The sequence below is a fragment of the Vulpes vulpes genome, chromosome 5 (genome assembly GCF_048418805.1).
Source record: "Vulpes vulpes isolate BD-2025 chromosome 5, VulVul3, whole genome shotgun sequence".
Taxonomy (NCBI): domain Eukaryota; kingdom Metazoa; phylum Chordata; class Mammalia; order Carnivora; family Canidae; genus Vulpes; species Vulpes vulpes.
In genome coordinates, this window is record NC_132784.1 from 69,233,860 (window position 1) to 69,258,962 (window position 25,103).

The following is a 25,103-nucleotide window of genomic DNA, read 5'->3' on the forward strand; positions in this document are numbered from 1 at the left end:
CTGAGGTACCCCTCTAGGTATCTGTACTGGAAAGATGAGCCCCCATAATGTCTCACTTTGAAAATCAGCAGGACTTAACTCTGGGAGAGCCAGAGGTCTGCAGGAATCGAAGACCCCAGGCCTATAAGGCCAGCGTGCTATGTCACTGGGTTCAAGAGCCAGCACCAGAATGCCTGGGTGGCTCAGTGGTTGAGCATCTGCCTTTGGTCCAGGGCATGATCCCGGAGTTTCAGGATCAAGTCCCAGGTCGGGTTCCCTGCATGGAGCCTGCTTCTCCCTCTGCCTGTGTCTCTGCCTCTCTCTGTGTGTGTGTCTTTCATGAATAAATAAAATCTTTAAAAAAAAAAAAAAAAAAAGACCCAGCATGGAGGCAGCAGTCTGAAAAGCACCTAGGGCCGTTCATGAAGGGCATCGATATATTGAGTGATTTTAGGACGTGTGCTGGGGGAGCAGGGATCTACAGGAACTTTCTCCAGGAACGAAGCCGGGGCAGTCACCATATCCCTTGCTTGCCCTGCCTGCCCTGCCCTACCGTCCCTCTGCAGACCTGTCCCATCCAACTTGCTCACTCCTGCCACCCTCCCTCCAAAAAAGCAGCTCTGCCCTAGAGGATGGGCATCCCCACCCACCTAGTAGGCCTGCTAGGTGGCAGCCAGCCCCACCCATCAGCACACCTGCAGCACCTGAGGACCCAGTCACAAAAGGAGGACTTGAGAGCCCACACAGGGGACAGTTCTGGAACACCTGCTACTGGCGACAACACCTGAGACCCATGGGACACCTTCCATGGCACGCCTTCCACTGCAGGCCCCAACCTGAGGCCAGTTTGGGGGGGAGATGTGGCTGCCTGCAGGGAGATGTGGCTACCTTCCTGATAACAGAAGCAAGCAAGTCGGCCACAATGGGGAGACGGGAGGTTATGTTCCAAACTGAAAAAGAAGACACCACCATAAAAAGGGACTTGAGGAATCTGTGGAGCTGACTTCACGAGTCAAACAGTATTTATCTCTTCAAGTTCCTGCACACGCATGTCGAAACCGCCCTCCAGAACGCTCACGTTGTTTGTGCGGAGAGTGTTGGCCTCCTCCTGACCTTGGCGGCACTCGGACTGGCATTTTGCTGTCATCTGCCTGTGGGGTTAGCTTTTATTCCTTGAATCGATAAAAACACCAGTTTCTCAGATCCTCCTTGGTCACCTGCAGTTTTTATTAGCTGCCAGGCATGCTGTGTGCTTACCCGTGTCTCTGAGAACATCGTGGTCATTTCACCTGTTATAGACAGCAAGCCGTGGTCGGACGGCCGCATTGCAGACTTCTTCCTTAGAAATCGAGGTCTTAACTCAGCACCTGGGGTTTAGTTTAACAACAGGATTATTGCCTTAGTAGTGAATGCAGGAGAAAAAGTGAGCAAGGCTTGATGGAGCATGTGGTGCCTGAGGGGAGGGCCCCAAAGACATCCCCAGCCTAATCTGCAAAACCCGGGAATGTTGCCGGCCCAAGGCACTGCCGGCATGATTAGACCAATTACCCTGGGGCCAAGGATTCTCCAGGTGGCTCTGTGTAATCACAGGTGGCCACGTGGGGCAGGGCCCACGCGGCTGCAGGATGGGAGGCAGGGGCTGGAGGGACCAGGCCACCAGCCTGGGGATGCCAGGAGCCGAGAGCTGGAAGATGGGGTAGGACCCTCCCCAACAGCCTCCAGAGGAGCGTGGCTCTGCCGACCAATGCCTTCATTTTAGTCTTATAAGACTCATTTTGGATTCTTAAATCCAGAACTGTGAGAAAATAAATTGGTGTTGATTGGTTACAGCAGGACTGAAAGCAAACGCCCCTGGGTTTGAATGCGGCCTCTGCCTCTTGCTGGTTGCATCACTGGGGATGAGTTGCCTCAACCCCTGAGCCTGTTTCTTGGCAGGATCAGCCTCTGGAAACAGGGCCAGCAGCCTGCCAGCCCTCAGAGGGTGAAGGTGAGTGCCCACAGAGGCCGTTCTCTGACTAGAGGTTGGAACGCAGGCTGGGCTAACATTTCATGGCACGCTGCCGGAGCCAGTAGGATGGGCTTTGGGAGAGGGGCCGCTGCCTCCCAAGGCCCAGCGGGGAATGGGATGTGCTACGTTTAAGCTCCTCGTGGGCAAGGACCTATCTGAATGTGGCCACGCAAGTTCCTGCGCCAGCCCTGTCCCAGAGGCTGCTGACACCTGGCGAGGCCCAGAGGACAGAAGCAGCCTTTCCCAGAGTGGCACCACCTTCCCACCCCCCACTGGCCACGAGGCTTCACCATCTCTGCTGTGCTGGCCCTCCTGGCTCTGGGGGTCCAAGCAGCCCCTCTCTCTTGGGGAGGAGGGAAAAGGCAGGCCATGTGCCCAGAGGCCCAGGGTCTGTGGCTTCACCCTGCCCTGAGAATTTCTAGAACTTTGTAACCAGCACCTCACAGAGGCCTCCAAGGTCCTAATCTCACTGTGCCCGGAGCTAGGGCTCTTGGGCTCATCTTGGTCTTGCCAGAAGTGAGCCTCTCCTGCACAAAGTTGGGGCAAGCCTGGCTTGAATTTGCTGAGCATGCTGCATACAAGTGTCAACCTGCAGCCCTGCCCAGAAGTGCTAACACACACATACACACACAACTGGGCTCGTGGACAGAGACAGATCCCAGGTGTGGACACACAGCTCTTCTACAAATTCAGCCTGAGGAAGCCCTCTCAAAGCAAGGCAGGAAAATAATTGCCCTTCCTTTTCAAATGGGAAAAGCCAAGGCACAGAGAAGGCAAGTCACCGGATCTAGGTCCACAGCTGTTTGGTGGAGCCAGGGCTGAAGCTCACAAGCAGCACCCTCCAGTGTCCTTGAAATGAATTCACTTGGTGTCTGAGAGGAGGGGCGCACTCTACTCAAGGCCATCCAGGGCAGTGGCTCTCCATGCTGGTCAGTATTCCAGTCACATGACTTGTGACAAACACAGATGCCTGGGACACCCTCAGCGTGGGGGCTGGAATGAATGGGCAAGAGAGCAGCAGCCTGGGTGAGGCCCGTGTTCTCATCCCACTGGGCTGTACAGCCAGTTCCTTCTGGAAGCAGGGGAGGTGCTGCCCAGCACCGCCCTCCCTGCCCACAGCTCGCTCCTCCCCAGTCTCTGCAAGCAGAAGGCAAGGCTCACTGCTACCCAGCATCTCTGTTCACTGCCGCAGGCAGGCAGCCAGGCTGGGATTTCTTCCTTTGGTGAATGTGATCGACGTCCACTCCCAACGCAAGAATAGCCCCAACAGCGGGCAAATGGTGGGGGACGGCTGGCACCGGTCCCCTAAGTCCTCTGGGGAGCATTCACAGCTTTGAAGCAGTACCCAAGCAGCTCTTCAAACGCATCTTGGGCACCCCTTCTATGTACCAGAAACCGAGCCCTTACGTGCAGTCAGGCCCAATCGAGAAAGAGAAGTTTGATCAGGGCAAGTTTAATATAAAGAATTATCAAGTCTACTAAGGCAATAATGTTCAAAGAGAGCTCTCAAGAAAACCCTAGGGTTAACAGCAAATGCCCAGGGTAAAAAATAGTTCACTTGAAAGGTACCCCCTCCTGGAGGCTGGGATTCACATCTTGCTGGAGAAGGCTCCCTGGACAGCACACAGGTTTGCTGGGCTGCCTGAGCCAATGTGTGCAGTTACCAGGCAAGCGGGATGCACCCCACAGAGGGCTGGCAGGCGAGGCTGCGGCTGGACGCTCAGAGGGTCAGACCCTGGGAGCTGCGGCCCATGCTGGGACCTCTGCATGCTCTGGGCAGGCACCTTGGATGTCTCCTCACTGCAGCCCTGCAGACGTGAGCAACAGGGAAGGAGATGTCACTGAAACCAGAAAGAGAAGCCCCCTCGTCCATGCAGTGTCCCTCATATATAACATCGTGCACACAGCAAAGAAGAGATGTCCACAGGGTCCGGCTCAGGATCACAGAGCAGGTAAGGAAAGCACATCTGGGGCCGAAAGGCAATAAATTGGTAATTGGAGCACCTGCTATATCCACGTCCCTCCTTTATTTTGTGAGGATGAGTGATAGCAAGCAGGTGTCTGCTCCAGGTTGGACACCAGCATGTCTGGTTCCCAACACACAGGAGAGACACGGTCATCGTGGGGGGGGTCAAAGGTGAGCAGGCCCTCCGCCTGCCCGCGGATCACTGCATAGAGGAATCTGCTCGCTTCTGCTGCCAGGGAGGCAGGTGGCACGAGCCCTAAGGACTCCCCGGGGCCAAGGGGGAGCAGCGCATCCTGAGCACCAGGCTCATTCCATTTCAGATGAGGGACTGGAAGCTCCTGGCGGGGGGGTGGGGGGGGGGTGGGCTGCCAGGAGCGCCGGCAGACCAGCCTCACGTGCTCTTCACCAACCCTCACGGCTCCTCCTACCAGGGGACAGTGCTTCAGAAGATCCCGGGCAGCAGGCGGTGGGGCACGGCAGCCGTGTAGCGCTTCCAGTCACTGCCGTACTTGTTGGCGCAGCGGTGCTCGTCCCGGAGGCAGCGGTGGGTCAGCAGGATGGTCATGTAGATGATGTAGAAATACGGCAGCAGGTGGCCCCCGCCGCAGGCCAGGCAGTAGGCCAGGCTGCCCATCAGGTCGCCCGTGTAGTTGAGGTGGCGGGCCACGCCCCAGAAGCCCGACACCAGGAGCTTGCTGTGGTGCTTTTGCCCATCTGCTGACGTGTACATGCACTCGATGACCTTGGGCTTCCTGCCCCAGATGAGGCAGCGGCCGTCCGTGCGGCGGAACAGATCCTTCTGATGGTTGGCCATCCGGAAGATGTAGTAGCCGAGCAGACCCAGCAGCAGGATGCCGATGGCATGCAGGGTGGACAGCTGCACGGGGTGGTAGACCAGGTACAGGCCCTGCGGGGCGACAGGAAGCATGGCTGGGGTTCCGATCCCACTCTGCCCCAAACAGCTGCCTACCCATCCCGTGTGTCTGCAGGGCGACAGGGAGCACGGCCAGGGTTCTGATCCCGCTCTGCCCAACTAGCTGCCTACCCATCCCGTGTACCTGTTTCCTCCTCTGTAAGCAAAAGCACCTGTGTCAGAGGGTGGTTGTGGGGGTCAAGTGTGCACAACAGACAAATCTTCGTATCTAGCTGCCTTCCTCCCTTTCCATGTACCTATATACATGTGTCCACATACACACACGTATGTCATATGTGTAGCGTAACTGTAACTTACAACACAAAAAAATATCATTTGAACACAATTTTATAAAAAAAAAAAAACACAATTTTATGATGGTTGACTTTATGTCACCTTGGCTAGGTCACATACCCAGACATTTGGTTGAACAGTGGTCTTGCTGTCAAGGCATTTTTTTTAAGATAAAAGTAACACTTAAATTGGTAGACTTATGAGAAAAGCAGTGTATCCTCCACCATGTAGATGGGGCTCATCCAATCAGTTGAGGCTTAGAAAAAAAAAGGTCAACCTCCCTTCAGAATGAGTGGATTATACCAGCAGATGGCCTTCAGGCTCGAGCAGACTCTGACATCAACTCCTTGGACCTCCAGCGTGCTGGCTGCCCTAAAGATTTCAGACTTGCTGGGCCCCCCAATCACATAAACCAGTTAATATTTCTCTCCTCTGTGCATGTGTGTGTGAATATGTATATATATATATACAGATATATACACACATGTGTACGTAGGTTTATACGAGGCCTGGAACACAGTAAGAGACACGTGGGTATGATCCCACGTGTGATCTACTATGTAGGCGTGTAGCTATACACCGACAATCCACTGCTATTGGCTCATGTGCCTGGAGCATGGAGCTCACAGAATCAGGGAGCCCAGGGCGAGCAACCAGCCAGGTGGAGAAGCAGGTGCAGGTAGACCATGGCGGGACTGGGTCCCAGAGCCCCAGGCCAGGGCTCTCTCCCACACTTGCTCTGCTGTGACTTTCCTGCTTGGGGACACTACACGGGGCTCCACAAGCCCAAGTCAGCCCCTGTCACAGCCTCATGCAGGACTGGCTGCCACCACTTGGCCCCCGTGCAGGTGACCAGGCCTTCCCACACAACTGCCCAGGCAGCCGCCCTGCTCACTGCCAGCGAGGCCAGAGCCCTGGACCATGCTCTCTTCCCTGTCCCCAGCCTCCTTGCTCACTCACAGAATGAACAGGTGGCATCTGGCCAATGCCTTCCAAGCTGCCACACTCAGCACGCCACGGAGCAGGGGTTCTTGTAGGAGTTGGGAGTGCGTGGGAGCCCGATGACGAGGCCTCCCCTAATCCCCAACTGCCTCAGACACCCCGAGGCAGCTCTGCATGGAGTGCAGGGTGGGTGGGCAGCAGCAACCGGCCACCTGGCCGGCACCACTCGGATGCCCCTCCACGGCTTCGTCCAGCCCTGCTGAGGGGGAGCTGCCCTAGTTTTCCAAAGGGGTCTGGGGCTGTGCTCAAGGCTGCCTCCCCTAACTGGTGTGAACCCAGGTCCCTGTGGCTCCCTCGGCCAACTCTGTGACACCTGAATTCCGTGGGGCAGGCCAGGGCTCTCCTGAGGACCCCAAGCCCCTTCCGAGCTGCCTCCTCTGAGCCCTGAATTCTCTCACTAGTAAGACTTAGCAGGGGCCGGTCCACCTGTCTGGAATATTCTCAGACCCAGCATCAGCACTGCTCTCAGCCCAGCTGTAATGGGATCTCTCAATGGGTCTGCCCACCACCCTAGGCAAGTCAGGGGCTCCTCCTGGGCCCTCTCTCAGAAGCCAGCACCCCTCCCTGCCCCAGGTTGCCTTTCCCACTGACTGTGAGCCCTGAGGGGGCACAGCCCACGCCCGTCTCCTTTGCTTCTGCATCTCCAGCACGTGCTGGCACTACACAGATGCTCATCACGAGTTTATGGAACAAACAAAGGTGAGAAGGAAAACCTCTCATCCTTCAACCACTAAGATTTGATATGAATATAAATACCCCCCTCCATCCACCCAGCTCAGCCAAATTATTCCTTTTAACCTAAAGTCTATACCATGTCATCTTTAAGTGTCACACGCTGTGTCCCCCAAATTCATAACTGGAGCCCTAACCCTGAGGACCCCAGAATGGATCTATACCTGGAGATGGGGTCTTTAGAGGGTAATCAAGGTAAAATGGGGTCACCAGCATGGGCCTGAGCCAGTGTGACTGGGGTCCGTATGAGAAGAGGGGATCAGGACACAAACACACATGAAGGGACAACCCCTGGAGGACCCAGGGAGAGCATGGCTGTCTACATACACACAGAGAGGCCTCAGGAGGACCCCAACTGCCCACACCTGCATCTCAGGCTTCTAGCCTCCAGGACAGGGGGACAGTGAGCATCTGTGGCCCAAGCTCCCCTCCCGGTCTACGGTATTTGTCACGGAGCCCAAGCTGACTAATACACCAAACCTTCCCTTCCTCCTGGAAACAGGGAGTGGCTCCCCTGTCCTGTCTCTGTTGTCTCCCAAGCATAGCCCGTGTGTGGGAGTGGAGCTCAGCACGTGATCGGCCGTGTCTCCGAGGGCAGCCCTGGGCATGCCCGGGGCCCTAATGACTGAGTGTTCCACTGGGCCGCGCACCACATGGCTCCTCACCTGCAGTGTGTAAAGGTACGGCAGCCAGACACAATCCCCCCAGCCCAAGTACCACCCAAAGTGGTCGTGGCAGATGTCGATGGTCTTCAGGTACCATGTTTCATTCCAGAAAAAGTCCAACACGTAGATGGCCTGCAAAACAAGGAGAGCCGTGGACTGACCCAGGGGCACCAAGGGGCCCTCAGGAATACCACATTTTCATAGATGAGGAGGTGGCACCTGGGGTGTTTCTGAGCTCCTCGGTGATGCACTCCACTGGGCTGCTTCCATGTTTCCACCATGCCTGGGACACAGGGGGCAGCTGGAGAACAGGTCAGGGGGCCCTATACGCAGAGAATCTGCACAAGTGGGGCACCCAGCAATGCCCTAGGAGACGCCACCTGGGCTGCGGACCTCAGAGAAGACCAAGGTCACTCCAGCAGAAGAGCTTGGGACAGCCCACAAGGAAGGAGCACTGTATGCCAGAATCCACGCCAGCTTGGAAGCCCTTCACCCGTGGGTACCCCAGGACATGCCCTGCCAGCTGCCCCTGCAGCACCAAGACCCAGCCCAGCCAGGTGACCTGTGTCCTTCCATGCAGATGGAGAAAAGGTGGAAATGGATTACTGTCCCTCCTCCCAACCTGAGACCCACGGGGAGACCCGTATGGGAACACACTTCACAGACCATAAACTGTGAATACAGCCAGGACCAAGGACAAGCTGGAGCTGTTAACAAGTGCCCCTGGGAAAGAGGCCCTGCACCAAAGGAGTCCCCAGGGCCAGCGTGACACCTGATACACTGTGACGGAATCTGTCCCCACGTGCTCCCTCACCTGCTCCCCAGAGATGACCCAGAAAGGGGCCGACTCCCTTCTAAATGCAGTGGATTAAGGTTTTTCAAAAACTATCTGGCTTCCAGGTTTCCCTGCACCCAGTAAGCATCAGTTCTTCCACGCCTGTGGCCTCAGACAGGCTACCTGCAGGATGTTGACCAGGATCATGGCGTTGGTCACTTGGCCGTGGAGCTCCCGCTGCTTGGCCGCAAAGGACAGGTTGATGAGGGTCCAGGCAACGATCCCAGGGCGTCCGTTGAAGAACAGCTTGAAGTCAAACCACTTCCCAATCCGGGGGTTAAACTCAATGCCCATCATGTAGTTGTAAAAGAAATTGCCTGTGAATTTGCTTGAAAATAGAAAAAACACATACATTTAGCCAAAGAGCGTGTCTCACGACACAGGGCCTGTGTGTGGGCATGGACACAAGCACCCCGCCTAACCCTGGCATCAGCTGCGGAGGTGCAAGCAGATGACACACCAGTCCCTTCATGTCCCACCGGCTCTCACTGGACACTCAGCTCCAGCTTGGCAGAGTCATCCTGAGAAACAGGCACCTGGGCTGCCTGCTGCCTCCCTGGGAAGGTGGCGGGGGGGTCTTCCCTTGAGCTGCCAGGTTTCTCCCCACCCTCCTCCAGGCCCCCCTTGAGACATGGTCCGCTGAGCTGCATAACTGGCTGCATAACTACATGAAGATCTTTTTTTGCAGTCAAGCATAGTTGGAAAGTTGCAGTCAAGGTTGGAAGTGACTCACAGGGCACTCGGGCCCCCACGGGCAAGTCAAATGACAAATCATGCCCAGATCTCTACCTGGGTAAAAGCAGCATGCTCAGAACCAGGTGCCTGGCTCCAGCTCTCCCACCCCAACCCTTGCTAGTCATTTGTTGCCCTGGTTCCTGACCCCACAGCCCTCTCCAGGGGTGACACAGAATCAGCCAAGATGAGTGATATGGAGACCTTCCTCAGATATAACTTGTAGACACATAAGGATTTCTGTGTTAATGAGATAAAACATTTTCATGTTTGTTTCCCTCAGGATAAGTATTTAAAAAAAAAACAAAAAAAGCAAAATATATAAAGTCTACAACAGGTGATTAATTAGAAAGCACTGAAAATGACTCACAGAAGACCAGCCTCATTACCTAATTACCACACAAGTCACAAAGCACCATCATCCAAAGATGTTTCCCAAGAGCAAGAGTTAAAAGAAACATATTTTAGTTTTTTTGGGGTCCCTAAATGTACGGGGGACTAAAATGTAGACACCCAAGCACAAGGGTCTCATTCATGACTGCTTACATCCATCTATTGGAGGAACCCAACCAACATCTATTGATGGAGGTAGAGATGGATGGAGGGATTGAGGGAGGCAAGGATGAAGGATGGGGGTTGGACAGGTAGATGAGTGGGTGGGATGAATGGAATAGGGTTGAATGGGTAGATGGGAAGATGGGTGGATGGGTGGGTTAAATGGAGGGATGGATGGGTAGATAGGTAAATGGGTGGGTTAAACGAATGAGTTAGTACGTAAGTGGATGGATAGATGAATGGATGGAAGGATGCATGGGTGGGTGGGTGGGTGGATGGATACATGGAAGGACGGGTGGGTGGGTGGGTACATGGATGTGTGGATGGAGAAAGAGCTAGATGAGGAGATGGCTAGCTGGAGGGCTCACAACTCTCCAACCCAAAGCTTCCATGAGAAGGCACCAACCAGTAGGGCTCTCCCTGGGAGGCTCTCACATTAAAACTACTGAGATAACAATACTCCTCACTAAGATTGTTTCAGGCCAGATTCATGTTCCAGAGATGGAGGCAATGGGCTGCCTTTACCACTTCCCTGCTGCCATGATAGCCCTATAGGTGATGACTTGGCTAAAGACGGACTTGGCCATCTTCCACTGCATTCTTCCTAAGGCAGAAGAAGACCTCTGGACATTCAGAAAGGATGTTTCCCAGAATCAAACAAGATCTGTTAGGCATCTCCTTCAAGGATTCTCCTTCTTCAGGGCTTTACAGCCTCCTATCCCAAGGTCGTAGAGAAAGGCAAGGGGTGGAAAGGCCACATTCCACTTTAGGCCTGACCAGCTGCTAAAGAACGTACCAGTCTTTGGCATTGGTGGGGAAGAAATAACCCTTGATCATGGCAAAGGTGGAAACCGCATAGCCGAGGATGTTGGCGCACCACAGCAATGGTATCCAGTTGTCGAAGATGATGGTGGGAGAGAACCAGGACAGGACATGAGAGTTTGCAAACCAGAGAAGGTGTGTAATGAGCCACGCTTGCAGGCCATTGATTTCATACTTGTTGACAACCCCTGCAGACAGAAGATTCAAAAGTCAAAGTGTTTTCCTGACTGAAACAGCAGCTGGTGCAGACCCTCCCTGCTTTGTGGGCCTCAGCTGCTCCGGGCCTGTCTGGGACACCCAGGTCACAGCCCTGAAGCTGCACAGCTTCTGCTATAACATGGGACCCCAGGTCAAAATGCCAGTAGCACACATCACACAGTTAGTCCAGGAATTAACTGCTTGTGCTTTCAGAGTCCTGGGAAGAGGCAAAGGGCTCAGACTAGTCCTCTGGTTCTGATTCTCCTTAGCCAAGCACAGGCTGGGTCACCGGCCTGCAGTTTGCTGGAGGGAGAGGATGCCTCCAAGGTACTTGTCGGGAAGCACCACAGCCTCCCTGCTGCCCTGGGAGCCCCCTGCAGGCAGGGACAGGGCGGATTCCACCTGTGTTCTCCCTGCGGGGCTCCCCCTGGGTTCTCAGTGACAGTGGGGAATGCACATGCACGGACAGGGCAGCTCTGCAGGCCCCTAGTCCTCCTGCCTGGATGCCAGGGGCCAAAGCAGTGCTCTGGGTCGGAAGACACTTCAGGAGCCCCAATTACATCAACCAATTGTGAGGGCCAGGGCCAGTCAGTTCCCTGTCCGCTGAAGAATGGGATCTCCAACCTCGGGCCGGGTCAGCCCTAGGCTATGGCAATGTCCCAGCAAAGTTCACTTTCATTTGGTCAGTGAGCACACTCCAGAGTGGAAGCAGCAGGGGGTGGACAGGCCCCATGAGACAAAGAGGCAGGGAGAGAAGAAGGACCCACGGGCTCAGCTTACCTGCGGGGGTCACGGCACCCTCTTGAACACCTCCCACGTAGCCCGGCAGAAACTTATGGCAGAAGTCAGGAAGTGCCATGTACAAAAGCACCTGCGGCAGAGATTTTAGGCTGTGTCACTGGTGGCCTGGAGGGTCTGGCTGTTTCCATACAACCTTGCTTTCATTCACTAACATGACCCACGCAAAAGCACCACATGAATGGCAGAAATGCTGATTTGGGTCGGTCACTCCTTCCAGAAGAGTCCGTGGCCCTGGGAGGGAGCGGAGGCCGCAGGCCTGGTGGGGCTCTGAAGGGAGCATAGCCCTGAGTGGGAAGCTTATTACCACATAAAGCTGTAGAGCAGTCTCCCCCCAGCAGAGCCCACGAGTCCTCGCCACTCACATTTCTGGGGCCATTTAAGAGAGTGAAAGAATTCACATGCCATGCAATTCACCCTTTCAGACCTTTTCAGGCTCATTTCGTGCATTCATAGGGGTGTGTAGCCACTACCACCATCCAGTTCCAGAACATGTCCATCACCCCAAGAGAGAACCCCAGCCTCACCATAGCACACAAGTGCCCCACTCCTTCTCCCGGCTGGGTAATGTTCTGCATGGAGGGTAATGTTCTGCAAGTATCCACTTGTCCACTGGCATTTCTACTTTTAGGTCTACTCATGCTGCCCCTTCTTGTTTTTCACCCAAAGGGACCAAGAGACCGGAAATAAGGGTGAGCCTGAAGCCCAAAAGTTGGGACCCTAAGGAAAATCTACTACAAAGGGTTGGAGCTTTCCTCAAGGGAAGAAGCCTGGGATGTGAGGGGGAGCCTTTTCCTGGCTCCATTTCCCTGGATTCAGATAATAAACAACCCTGCCTGTTCACCAGGTTGTTTGTGCCCAACAGCGCCTTCCTGGTAAACGCCTCCTGGTCTCAAAGGCCAGTGTGGTCACAACAGAGGTGAGGATGTCATTGGCCAGGACTGTGAAGCCACCTGCTGGGAACACAGGCTTTGGCTTTGCTGAGTGGTGTCTCTTGTAACAAAGAATATCCTTCTGGGGTCTGGAATGTTCCTTCCCATGGGCTACCTTTTTTTTTTTTTTTAAAGATTTTATTTATTTATTCATGAGAGACACAGACAGAGACAGAGAGAATCAGAGACACAGGCAGAGGGAGAAGCAGGCTCCAAGCAGGGAGTCTGATGTGGAAACTTGATCCCCTGACCCCAGGATCACGTCCTGGGCAGAAGACAGGCACCAAATCGCTGAGCCACCCAGGGATCCCCCCATCCCATGGGCTACTGATGAGAGAAGCTTCCTGTTGTGCACTGGGCTTCCCTAGGCCAGCCCTGCCTCACACCCTCCCACACGGTCTTGTTCCATACAAGTATGCATGTCCCTGCAGGGCTGCATGTGTTCCTGAACTGTGGGGAGGCTCCCACCCCACGTGTGTTAGATACCGTGATGCCACCAGGTGCATTCTATTAGAAAACAAAGCTAAGTGGGTCAGGCTCCAGGTAATGCCCTGCTGGGGCCTGAGAACAAGAATGCCAACCTAAGCCAGGGTCCCGTTTCCCAGAAAAGTGGCCATCCCAGCAGAGGGACACTTGGCACTCACTGTGCCCTGACGACAGTAGCCAGGGAGGGCTGACCTGGAACGTGACCCATAAGGCATACAGCTGGGCTGCTTTCTTTGTCACAGGTGGCGTCTTGGCCCAGATGTCTGAGAGATGAGCACGCCCAGTGGCGACATCCATCACGGGGGCAGTCAGAGAACAGCTGTACTGGTCACACGCCATGATGAAGTAGTACACAATGAAAGGTGCGAAGAGCAGCAGAAAGATGACGCTCGCTAGCGAAAACCAGTCCACCTCCCTGCAATGGCAGACAACAGACAGTCATGCAGGGCCTGGCTGGCCCCATGACCTTGCAGACAATGTTTTGCGTGTCTGTATGGGTTGCCTTGTTCAAACCGGCCAGTGTCTCAGACAGCTGTTCACTCTCCGTGCAGAGGCCTCCCCGTTGCCTGGAAGAGCCACTTAACGTGTGTGCTCTACCGTGAGCAGCAGAGAAGTTGATGGCTCTGTGGGCACCCAAAGAAAGCCCAGAGCCCAAAGACCTTTTGCAACCCACAAGGCCAGAGGTTTACTGGTTCCTGGCAAGGGGGCTGCTCACCTACTCCCAAGTTTCAGGAGGACAGAGACAACAGTGAGCTGCACAGCCAGGGTCAGCCTGTTTTGGGCAGTTTTTCATTTCTTCTTCAACTCCTTACTTTCTAAAAGGGAAAACTGCTTACTTTTCATTAGTCTGGATGATAAAAATTGTATTTAATATAAGCCCCTAAAATCCCAGAGGCTGGCCACCTCTCACTAAGACCTCCTTTTGTTTTCTAGCTGGGAAGACTGGCAAGATCCTTACCAGGCACGACCCCACTGCCCTTGAGTCTCGGCCCTGCTGTTGACGATGCTGCCCGGACTCTTGGTTTTGGGAACGCTGGGTGGAGATTTTGCAGCCATTGGGCCCTGAGAGAAGAAGACATATCCCGCTCAGATCATCCCATGAACAACCACCACATTTCCCTGTCACATCTGTCACTGCTCAGACTCCGCAGGACTCGCCTCTTTCACTTGCCTACTCACTACCTTGTCCTCAATGGCAGATTCCAGGCAGAGGAGAGATCATGGATTGTTCTGTAGCCTTTCCTTCCTGAAATCTGCAATAACTTCCCATGTGGCCCTCCTACTTCTCTTGATTCAGGCTCAGACGGAGGCAGAATGCCCTCTTGCCATGTGAACTAAGCCATCCATGGCTCAGAGCCCTCTTGCAATCTGCTCCTGTCTCCTGTCCTCCCCACTCTCTACTCATACCTTCTAAACCAGGCACATTGGGTCTTTAATGATCCTTGAATATGGTTCATCTCATTCATGATTGCTGCAACTTCTGCTTAGAACATGCTTTGCAGGTCTCCTCATTCAAGTCTTTTGTAAAATGTCCCCTCCTTAGTATGACCTTTTATTTTTCCTGGAGTTAATTATCACTAATTTTTTTTTCTGATTGCTTTTATAGAGCTATCATACACATTGGCCATACACACTTGCACACAATAGAATTTATCATTTTCATTCTCCCTCTCCCCTATAGCCATTCATCTTGAACCAATCTACAAGCCAATCAGCCAAACCATATCGTCTGCACCCCAAACCCCCTGCCAAGGCACTCTACCTGTTACTTTATTTTCTTAATAACTCTTCACATCATGTAGACTGCTTTTTAAAATTTGAGTGCATGTCTATTGCCTGTCTCCCTCCATTAGAATGCTGGCTCCCCAAGTTCAGGAAACATATGTCCTATTCATTGCACTACTACCAAATCCTAGAATGTAGTCTGGTTCATACAGTGCATTCAATACATTACCACTCTACACACACACACACAGAAAGTAGAATAACTGAACTTGTCTATGCGGGAAGCAGTGATATCTACACTTCCAGAATAAGTTCTAATTATAAAGTTTCAAAATATCAGGGATAAGAAAAAATTACTTTAAAAGTTTTTATAGAACAATCCTGAATTAAGAATCACACCAGCAGCAAGTTGGATTCTAGAAGACAATGACGGAAAACTTTAAAAACTCTGAGGGAAACTTTTTTGCAACCTAGAATTCTATCCCTGGATTAACTATTATTCAGAGAATACACAGGATCCAAGAGAGCTACTTAAAGGAAAGCCCAATGAAAGGACAAGGGGCTGAGAGCTGTGCAGTGCACCAGACAGTAACCAGGCTACACTGGTACAAAATGAATAGCTATAATGGGAAGGAGAATGGAAATGATGAATTTTATTGTGTTAGAGCATGAAAGATTACTGATATGTATGACAGCTCTGTTAGAGTATTCAGAAATAATAGTGATAGATGCATAGAAACCTTATTAAATGGGAAGGAAGGAAGGAAGGAAGGAGAAAGAGAGAGAAAAAAAAAGTCATATAAGGGGGAAAAAAAACCCAAACCATAATAATTATAGTACATTATTTGGCCTAACAGTAAATAGTAGCAACTTTGTTATAACAATGTAAAATCTGGTTATAGACTGAATACTGGATGTATAGAAGGATACATAAAGTTAGGAATGGCAAAAGCAAATTATTTAAAAATAAGCAGGTAAAAACAACAACACAAAAGTAACTAAAAGAATGAAAAGTAAAAAAAAAAAAAAGAATGAAAAGTATTTGCTTCTGGGAGCTGAGACTATAGGATGAATTGGGGAACTGTTTATTCTATATATAAGCCTTAAAACCCATTAATTTGTTTAAAAATGTAAACATGAGTTACTTTAACACAAATGTACATTAAAAAAAGTTTCAGTGACAAAACAATTTTCACTTGTGGTGTGGGAACCGTAGCAACATCACTTAATTTTCACAGGTTAGTTAGTTGGAACATCTATCCATGATGTACAGAGTAGGATGAACAGTTCTTTATAGACCATCCATCTTTACAGCCCCGAAACAGAATACAGAGCTTGGTGTGTGGCAGTCACTTTGACTGAACATGGTAGAAAACTGTAAGAGGGCCAGAAACATACAGGCTCAGAATCAAGTATGGAAAAGCCAAACGGAGAGTGCTGCCAAAAGGAAAAAGTGTATCTTCTACAGATTAAAACAAGCCCAAATAAATATTTTGAGATTGCAGAGTTCATTCACCCAGGAGTCCCCTCTGTCATAAGCATTAAATCTTATAATAAATGTGTAAGTTATATCCTTGGCACTAGGCAGCCGGAAACTGGAGAGAGGGAGGTGCTTAGGGTATATTTCATTTTATTCCTAAGACTCACAGACAGGAGTAGATGTACCAGCTGTCTTTACCTGTTCAAAGTTAGAAAGTCACTGTCTATGCCCATGAACAACCGTGCTAAGACATGCTTACCTCCGACGTCTTGTCTAAGGGTTTCACAGCAGAATGGAAGTGTTCCTTCTGGAATGGGCCACTCTAAAATCTCTAGGCTCTCTGATTCAAAAGGCCCACTTTATCCTTCTCAACCCACTGAGCAAAGTCCTGTAGGGACACAAAGATGATGAAGACACTCAGGGAGCTGACATTTCAGGATTGAGGGCAGATAAGGACCTAAATGGCATTTATTCAAGGCTCACTGTTGGAACCAAGTGAGAAGTGCAAGCTCAGCATTTGGGGTTCAAAAGCGGAAGATACCCCACATGGGAGAGGAGGGAGAAGGCACTATTACCACCCAGCTTCTTTGCCTGGCACACACAGCACCAGGCAAATAGTAAGTACTTAATGATACCGGGGGGACTGAATGGAAGTCTTCATGGAGGCGTCACTTGGGCATGAGCCTTGGCACACGAAGATGCAGACCTGACCAGTAGCGATGAACAGAAAGGCATTTTCTTTGAAGACTTACACCAAGCAGCCACATAGGCATCTGAAACATTCCCTGAAGCTTTATAGTACCACCAGCCTGAGTCAAGCCCCTAGAGTTATCACATTCCATTGATACATTCTAGAAGCCAGTGAGAGCCTAAGGACATGAAAACAGCAGTGAGAGTGATGTGGGCTTGGAGCCTGGCTCTCTGCAGACTTGTGGTACCCAGTGACCTTCCTCCGTGTCTTGGGTCATGAGTGTGTACGCATGGGAGGGTCTGCAGCAGTTGTTAAAGCTGGGTGAGGGAGAGTTAGTGTCCCACACCTGGAAATAAAGACCAGCCAAGGAAGTGGATGGGACTTTCTGGAACCCTGGTCAGGTCCCCTGACCGGTCTTTGAGTTCCCCAGGCCAAAGCTAAAAGGACAAGGCCCCTGAGGGTTTGAGGACGACGTAGGAGAAATGCCTGACCCTAAGCTTCTGATTGCCAAGGCATCCCTAGCAAAGACATCCATCTCAAATAAACATATTACCAGCTGCTTGACCTGGCTAACAGCCAAACAACCAGAGAAGGATCAGGCCACTCCTTTCCACAAAAGTCTGCTTTCAGAAAGCCCTCGGTGACCAAGATAGTTGATCGCTGCAGTGATCCCACTTCTTCCTATGCCCTAATTCCCACTCTATGCTTTAAACTGGCCAATAAAGAGTGAACCCATGAAAACCCAGGCTCCCAACCCTGACCCTAATGAAGACAGAGCACCAAGCCCATACACTCTCTCTCTCTCCATGACCCACTGTGGCTCTGGGCATTCTGTGTACCTCCAGGACCTGTGAGTAATAAGCCTTGCTCATTGGAGCTCCCCAATGGTTGTTGCTGAGGAACATCCTGCAATCATCCAGACCATAAAGGCTGGGCCAGCCCTGATGGACCTGGGTGAGGGGAACTGGGGGTGGGGGGATAGGGGTGGGTTGCCACAGTAATAGGAGCCCAGAAGGATGCCTCAGGCATTCCCAGCCCACAGTATCACCATCTATAGGCTGAGACCCATACAACAGATGACTTACACCCCTTGGCAGCTTTTTAGCATCCATAAAGTTTAGAAGTTTGGGGATGCACTAGATGCCCAGGAGCACAGCAGAGAAATCTGGGGGCTGGCACAGGGACTGCCCCACAGGTCCCATAGTCCCCATCAAGGCTCCAAGTTCTCAGCAGGACCAATTCCTGCTGCCTGCATGGAATCCAAGTTGTGGAACCACCTGCTAGGCCTCAGCTTTCTCATCCATAAAGCAGCTATCACCTGCTTCCTCGAGGACACAAGGTCATGGCACCAAGCACTCAGAGCCCTCCCTGACCGCAACAGAGTTCACCTGAAAGAGCCAGCTATCACCAAAATGACTATCAGCACCATCAAGTCTCAGGAAGGCCCAGCTGGGCTCATGCAGGGCATCAGGACGAGGCTCAGGCTAGCAGAGGTCTAAGGGCCATGCATCTGCAGTGCCCAGGCGCACGTATTCTGGTTACGCCCTGCAGCTAACCGTGCTGCCCCCTGGTGTCTTAAAACAACAGCCTCTTCATCCTTTCTCTCTGCTTCTGTGGTCAGGAATCTAGGGAAACTGGCTAGGCAGCTACGGATTGGGATATGCCAGAGCGCCTACCTTCACATAGCCTGTGTGGCCCAGCCTGGGCGTCTTCACAGCCTGGTGGCCTCAGTGCAATGGGAAGAAGTTCAGGAAACCAGCAAGGGTTCCGACAGACCTGACAGAGTTGTAGCGCCCTGTCTGCGGGCCTGAGAAGACTAGTGACAGCACTCCCCGCACAGTCTGTAGGTTACAGGGAGTTCCACACCCACCTCCTTTCCAGGGGAAAGGAGTCAGGCTCCACTCCTTGAAGGGAGGATCGCCAGATACTAGATGAACATGAGATAGTGTTGGGGCCGTCCTTGGATGATGCAACCTTTACAGACAGTGGCTATTTACTGAGCATCCACGGAGTTCCAAGTGCACAATATCTTCCTGAGTTCTTGCACCGGCCCTGGAGAGTGGGCATTACGATGTCCATTTTACAGATGAGGCTGACGTGAGGAAGGTGGAGTGCCTTCTCTGCTCACACACGGGCCTGTGGAGATGGAGGTTAATGACTCCTGGGAGTGGGCTGGAGGAAGAAGATAGGCAAGGACCTCCACATTTGACATCTAAACTCGTGTTACAGTGAGCATATATTTGCAGCTTTTGGAAGGTAGATTCCCCGGAGCCACAAAGATGCAGCTTACTCTTTAGAATCAAGGCTGTGTGAATTGAGGGAGCGACCCCCACCGCAAAGGGCCCAGGGGCAGCAGGCGGGGCTGGGGGTGTGTTGTAAAGAAGAGGCAAGTAAACCAAGAATTACCCCAAAGGTCAGTCTCATCACGCCTTGGGGTAATTGGGGTGAGGGGAGGCACAGATAACTTCCCTGACCCCCATTAGAACCACAAATGTTCCCAGGATTGTGGGTCTTAGGATTCCAAGAGTTGTTTAAAAACTCTTTCTGTTGTTGCTAAATTATTTTATATTTTCTGGAAAATAGGAAAAGAACACCTGTATTCCCATCACTGGGTAGGGTTCCGGTGTAGAGCTTCTCAGTCTTTTTGACGGCAGACTATCTCTTACTGCCCCTTTTGCTGTGCCACGCTTGGGAACGTGTTTCCAGGCTGAGTCGATTTGTTTTAACCATCGCCGCGTATCTCACTGTAGAAGTGTGTCAGTATTTACCTGATCTTCTTACTGATAGTCAGCAGTGGTTTCTGGTATTTTGCAAGTATATACAGGAAATCACAATGAGAGTTCTTGCATCTGCCTGTTTACACAGCCGTTGGAATATGTCCCAGGATACACTCCTCCAGGTACATGCCTGATGGGTAGGTAGGTCTACCTGGCTTCCAGGACTGTCTTCATCCCCTCGCTGATTCTGATGGTTAACATTCTTTCTCACCTTGGGTTCAGGTCGACAGGTCTGTACTCTTCCGTTCCTACTACTCTTATATTAAAAAAACTCCCCAACCAGACCTGAGCCGTTCAGATAAGGTTCCAAGAAATGTTTCTGCAGTCGAATACTGCTACCTGGCACCACCCTCGGAAAGATTAGCTGTTATCATCATAGTTATCTGAATTTTACTACCAGACTTCTCCAGGCCCGGTGGTGCTCAGCTCCCCCACCCCACGCATCCATATATTTTTTGAGAAAATACACAAGCCTACTCGACATTTCATTAAAAAGAAATCCTTCAAATTGCGCTCAGGAGGAGCGGGTCATTTTCTGCTCCTACCAAGAGCACGCACAAGGTTTTCTTTTCGCTCCACTGTGCAGCCCCTCCCTGGCTGCCCGTGTCTCGAATCTGGGCACCCATTGTGGCGCCCGGTGGGGGGGGGGGGGGTCTCTTCACCTAAGGAGCTGCAGGAAGAGCTCAGGTGGGCCCCGCCGTCAGCCCGGGGCGCCGGGGACCAGGCGCTCCTGAGAGCGGACCACCCGCGACCGCTCACCTGCGCGCCCAGCACCGACGCGCCCCGCGCCCACTCACCTGCACCTCCCGCTCCGCACCCGCCGAGCCAGCCCGCCCGGCCCGCCGCGCGCCCCGCTGCCTGGAGGGCCCGCCCCAAGCCCCGCCCCAAGCCCCGCCCCCGGGGCCCGGCTCCGACATGACGTGATGCCACAGACGACCAATCGGAGGCGGGCCCTGCGCGGCCGGCGTCCCTGCGCCCTGCGATTGGTCGCCCGCTTCGCCCCACCCCCTGAGCTGACTCCGGGCCACGGAACCGGCCACTCGGCGCCGCTGGGGCGCGGGATTGACGGCCGAGGGTCCGCCCCGCGCGTGGCTGGCGCAGCTGCTGGGGGCCCCGCACCCACCGGAGCTCAGAACGCAGAGCACGCGCGAGGCCGGGAGCTCCATCCACCCGGTGGCCGCATGCAAGCCTCTTCCCCTTGTTGGACCCTGGCTCACGGGTGCCAACGCGTCCCGGTGGACGCCCCAGAGACTCAGACCCCAGACAGGCAGATGCAACAAGCAAGAGGGTTTATTGGACGTTTGCGCAAACGGGCTCCCCGCCTCAGAGGTGGCAGAGCGCCGATTAGCAATTACAGGCATCTTTAAAGGCAAAGAAACCGCGGGAGTAGCATAGCATTCGGGTTATGACGTGATTGATTTCTTTGAAGGTCAACATGACCATGTTCAGGGACTTTTCCAGTCAGGGCGAGGCGGGGATAGTTTTTTTTATCTCGGAAAAACAGAATGTTTTCGTTGCTTGAATTCATGGGAGGCGCCTGGATGGGCTGCCTCAGGGTTAGGCCTGGGCCCACTCACGGGGGGGGGGGGGGTGGTGGGGGGGGGGTTCTTCACCCTGAGCCTCAGTTTCCTCTTTGTGCAAATGGGGCTTCCTGAGCATCTGGTACATCAGGCGCTGGGTCCTAAGCAACTCAAAACGGACATCATCCCTGCTCCTAGGGCTCACGTCAGGCGGGAGCTGGGGGGTGGGGGGCGGAGGGACAAGTAATCAATAAACGATAATCAAATAAGTGGAGTGTCACATAGTGTGCAGAGGAGCAGAGCAGGGTGGAAGAGGTTGAGCGTGAGTGCAGCTTTACAGGGGGGAGGAGATGGGAGTTTGGCGTTGGGATCACACCTGTGCAGAGATAGGAGGGGAAGAAGCAGCAGGGTTGGAAAGAGGGAAATGTGCAACTGCCTTGCAAGCCCTGCTGGGGCCAATGGCATGGGGCAGATCTGGTGATAAGAACTCACAACAGTTGTCCCGCTTGGCAGGAATGCCCAAGCCTACATATTCCTGCCTCAGCGATCAGCCCCTGGACAGGACCACCCTTACAAGGACACACCTCGGACAGGGCAGCTGTGCTACCCAAGCAGCCCCTGGAGGAGGGGTGATTGAAGGTGTCTGCTGGCCCCACTCCCAACATTTGGGACAAAGGCCTTGTTTGCAGAAGGATCTGGTTGGCACATCTCTGTGTCCCTCACAGAGAGATTTTTTCCTGCAGTATTTCGTTTTGAAAGACGTCAAACATAGAAACCTGTTGAATATATACTAAAGTGGGCACCCAGCGACTGCCAACAGTTGGCCACATCTAGTTTCTCTTTCCTGCTTTCTCTGTATCCATCCTCCTCTTTTTTTTTCCTGAATCATTAATTGGCAGCAGGTAATGTCTTCTTCCTAAATACTTCAGTAACCACCTCTTACATTAGCAAAATAAAACACATTATAGTCTGAAAATTTTGCATCAATCCAATGCTATTATCAAATATTTTGTTCACATTTGGTTTTCCCCAATCATCCCGTTTATGTCCTTTATGGCTGTTTATTAAAAGCCAAGGTCCAATCAGGGAACCACACACACCATGCATTAGGTGTCATGGCTCCTTAGCCTTAATCTAGAGCACTGCTGCTCCAGCCTTCCTCTCTTCCTCTTTTTTTTTTTTTTTTTTTTTTTTGGTTTGTGTTTTTGGCCTTTCGTGACATGACAATTTTGAAAAGTCAAGACTAACTTTTCACAGCTTTTCTCTCAACCTGCATATGACTGTTTTCCTCACTTTTGCATTTAGGTAATGCATTCAGGGCAGGATAATGTACTACAGAGATGATGTGATGTCTTTATGCACCATGTCAGAGGGAACATGATGCCCCTTGGTCACATGCTGATGATGAGTTTGATCGAGGGACTTTTGCCAAAGGTCTTCCATTTTTCCTTTGGTAATTAAAAAGTAGTCAGTGGACTGAAACTTTGAGACTGTAAATATGCTGCTCCCAGATAACCTTTCAGCCAGTCATCTTGCATTTAATGATGACTCCTGCCTGAATCACTGACTTCTTCGTGCAAAGGGGTGATTTTTCTAATTTTATCTCTCCTTCCACATTTATCAGTGGGCATTTTTCTGAAAAGAATTTCTCTTTCTTGCAGCACCTGGGTGGCTCAGTGGTTGAGCATCTGCTTTTCAGGTTGTGATCCCTGCTGATCAGATTGTGATCCCAGGGTCTTGGGATCAAGTCCTGCACTGGGCTCCCCATAGGGAGCCTGCTTCTCTCTTTGCCTATGTCTCTGCTGTCTCTGTGTGTCTCTCATGAATAAATATTTTTTTTATTTTTATTTATTAATGATAGTCACACAGAGAGAGAGAGAGAATGGGGCAGAGACACAGGCAGAGGGAGAAGCAGGCTCCACGCACCGGGAGCCCGACGTGGGATTCGATCCCAGGTCTCCAGGATCGTGCCCTGGGCCAAAGGCAGGCGCCAAACCGCTGCGCCACCCAGGGATCCCTGTTAATCTTTTTTTAAAAGAAGTTAGTATCTTTGCATATTATCCCATATTTAGCCAGTGGGAGCCCCTTTGGCATGATTCCTTTTTAAAAATAACGTATCTCCATCCTTCTTTGAGCACTTCCTTATTTCCTGCGACAACCAGATGTCCCAGGTGTCTTTCTTTCCTGCCCTGGGCCTAGACTCAGCCGTTTGGAGCAGGAGGTCTTTGAGCAGAGACCTGAAAGCACTGAGGGGTCTCTGGGAATGAAACCTACCAGAAGGAACAGTTGAAGCGAGGAGTAACAGCATGTGCTGTTCTCAAGTTTCAAACTGTCCATCACGCACAAGTATTACTTTAGAGGGCTGGGGGAAATGTATTTTAAATGTGAGCACGTGTATGTAGCACAAAAGCAGTATCCCAAGTCGGGAGAAAAATACGGACTATTCAAACAAGGACAGTGTGAGTTCCTTATTGGTACAGGAAAAAATTGGATTCCTACGCCAAATGGACTACAGAATGAACTGTTAAGAAGAGGTGAACACTCGCCTGCAGCAGTTCTCTCCAAGCAAGAAACGTGGCACCAGGGCAGTTGCACACTCGCCTCCTACTGCTCCACTAGACACCTGCAGGGCCTAGGAAACCGCCAGGCGGCCCCACAGGAGACACCTGGTGGAGAGGAAACGGCAGCGAGCGCCCGCGCGTCAGCACCGAGCTGCCAAGAGCGCCCCCGCGCTGAACGACAGCTCCTGCTCTATTCCCACGGTGCAGCCCTAAACTGCAGGGAAAAGAAATGAAAACAACGTGTGTGACATTACGAGGTATAGAGCCGAGTTGCGGAGCAAGCCGGGTGCAGTGTGTGGGGAGGGGTGGAGCTAATCAGAGGCGCTGCGCTCCAGGGCCCGGCGACCGCCCCCGCGCTGCCCGCAGCCTGCGGGAGCTCCCGCGGCTTCTCGGCGGCGCGGAGGGGCGCCTCCTTCCTGCGCAGGCGCGGCCGCGAGCTCCGCGGGGGAGGGGCGGGGCGTGGGCGGGGCGTGGGCGGGGCCTGCCGCCGCGGCTCTGCGGCCCGGACCCGCCGGACCCGCGCAGCGACCCGGAAGGGCCCGAGCTTCCGCGGCCGCGATGGGCCGGAAGGTGACGGTGGCCGCCTGCGCGCTCAACCAGTGGGCCCTGGACTTCCAGGGCAATCTGCAGCGGATTTTAAAGAGTGAGTCTGGGGCGGCGAGGTGCGGGCAATGGTCGGACGGGGTGGGACCGGGCGGGGGGTCGGGCGGGGGGACGGGGTGCAAGGGGGACGGGGTGTAGGGGAGCGAGGGTGCAAGGGGGACGGGGTGTAGGGGAGCGGGGGTGCAAGGGGGACGGGGTGTAGGGGAGCGAGGGTGCAAGGGGGACGGGGTGTAGGGGGGCGGGGGTGTAAGGGGGACGGGGTGTAGGGGAGCGAGGGTGCAAGGGGGACGGGGTGTAGGGGAGCGAGGGTGCAAGGGGGACGGGGTGTAGGGGAGCGGGGGTGCAAGGGGGACGGGGTGTAGGGGAGCGGGGGTGCAAGGGGGACGGGGTGTAGGGGGGCGGGGGTGTAAGGGGGACGGGGTGTAGGGGAGCGAGGGTGCAAGGGGGACGGGGTGTAGGGGGGCGGGGGTGCAAGGGGGACGGGGTGTAGGGGGGCGGGGGTGCAAGGGGGACGGGGTGTAGGGGGGCGGGGGTGTAAGGGGGACGGGGTGTAGGGGAGCGAGGGTGCAAGGGGGACGGGGTGTAGGGGGGCGGGGGGTGCAAGGGGGACGGGGTGTAGGGGGGCGGGGGTGCAAGGGGGACGGGGTGTAGGGGAGCGAGGGTGCAAGGGGGACGGGGTGTAGGGGAGCGGGGGTGCAAGGGGGACGGGGTGTAGGGGAGCGGGGGTGCAAGGGGGACGGGGTGTAGGGGGGCGGGGGTGCAAGGGGGACGGGGTGTAGGGGGGCGGGGGTGCAAGGGGGACGGGGTGTAGGGGGGCGGGGGTGCAAGG

At 53.2% G+C, this 25,103-nt stretch overlaps 2 protein-coding genes across 16 annotated transcripts in view; one reads left to right on the plus strand and one right to left on the minus strand.

The window, feature by feature from the left end:
* Positions 1–1,187: 1,187 nt before the first annotated feature.
* DHCR7 (7-dehydrocholesterol reductase) lies at positions 1,188–20,467 on the minus strand. Of its 7 annotated transcripts, none has more exons than XM_072758689.1 (11): positions 20,388–20,450; positions 18,490–18,949; positions 16,382–16,510; positions 13,876–13,979; positions 13,110–13,332; positions 11,482–11,572; positions 10,478–10,691; positions 8,518–8,722; positions 7,560–7,691; positions 4,382–4,860; positions 1,188–3,795 (listed from the first exon to the last, which is right to left on the minus strand). In XM_072758689.1, the coding sequence occupies exons 4-10, from the start codon at positions 13,971–13,973 to the stop codon at positions 4,396–4,398; spliced, it is 1,428 nt and encodes a 475-aa protein (XP_072614790.1). In that variant the 5' UTR covers positions 13,974–13,979; positions 16,382–16,510; positions 18,490–18,949; positions 20,388–20,450; the 3' UTR covers positions 1,188–3,795; positions 4,382–4,395. The 7 variants fall into 7 exon arrangements, with proteins under 7 accessions (XP_072614790.1, XP_072614791.1, XP_072614793.1 ...); XM_072758690.1 differs by having other exon boundaries at positions 19,408–20,422; XM_072758692.1 differs by having other exon boundaries at positions 18,684–18,949; positions 20,388–20,417.
* Positions 20,468–24,132: 3,665 nt separating this feature from the next.
* Positions 24,133–25,103, plus strand: part of NADSYN1 (NAD synthetase 1) — a 39,071-nt gene continuing 38,100 nt past the window's right edge. For 7 of the 9 annotated variants that reach the window (XR_012001682.1, XR_012001681.1, XR_012001680.1 and 4 more), the window contains exon 1: positions 24,138–24,314. Coding sequence is in view for 2 of the 9 variants with exons in the window: in XM_072758694.1 (XP_072614795.1) it covers positions 24,230–24,314 (85 nt within the window). In the remaining 7 variants the exon portion in view is untranslated. Of the gene's footprint in view, positions 24,315–25,103 lie in introns of all 9 variants that reach the window. The other 2 variants (XM_072758694.1, XM_072758695.1) reach the window with 2 other exon arrangements.

What these genes read in the sequence shown, in the direction of transcription:
- DHCR7 (XM_026004204.2), bottom strand. Translation starts at nt 13,973, where the DNA reads ATGGCTGCAAAATCTCCACCCAGCGTTCCCAAAACCAAGAGTCCGGGC. An exon ending in GGGCAGTGGGGTCGTGCCTG is followed by an intron (nt 13,333 to 13,875) that starts GTAAGGATCTTG and finishes CTGCCATTGCAG; the next exon opens with GGAGGTGGACTGGTTTTCGC. An exon ending in CCCACCAATGCCAAAGACTG is followed by an intron (nt 8,723 to 10,477) that starts GTACGTTCTTTA and finishes TCTATTTTCAAG; the next exon opens with CAAATTCACAGGCAATTTCT.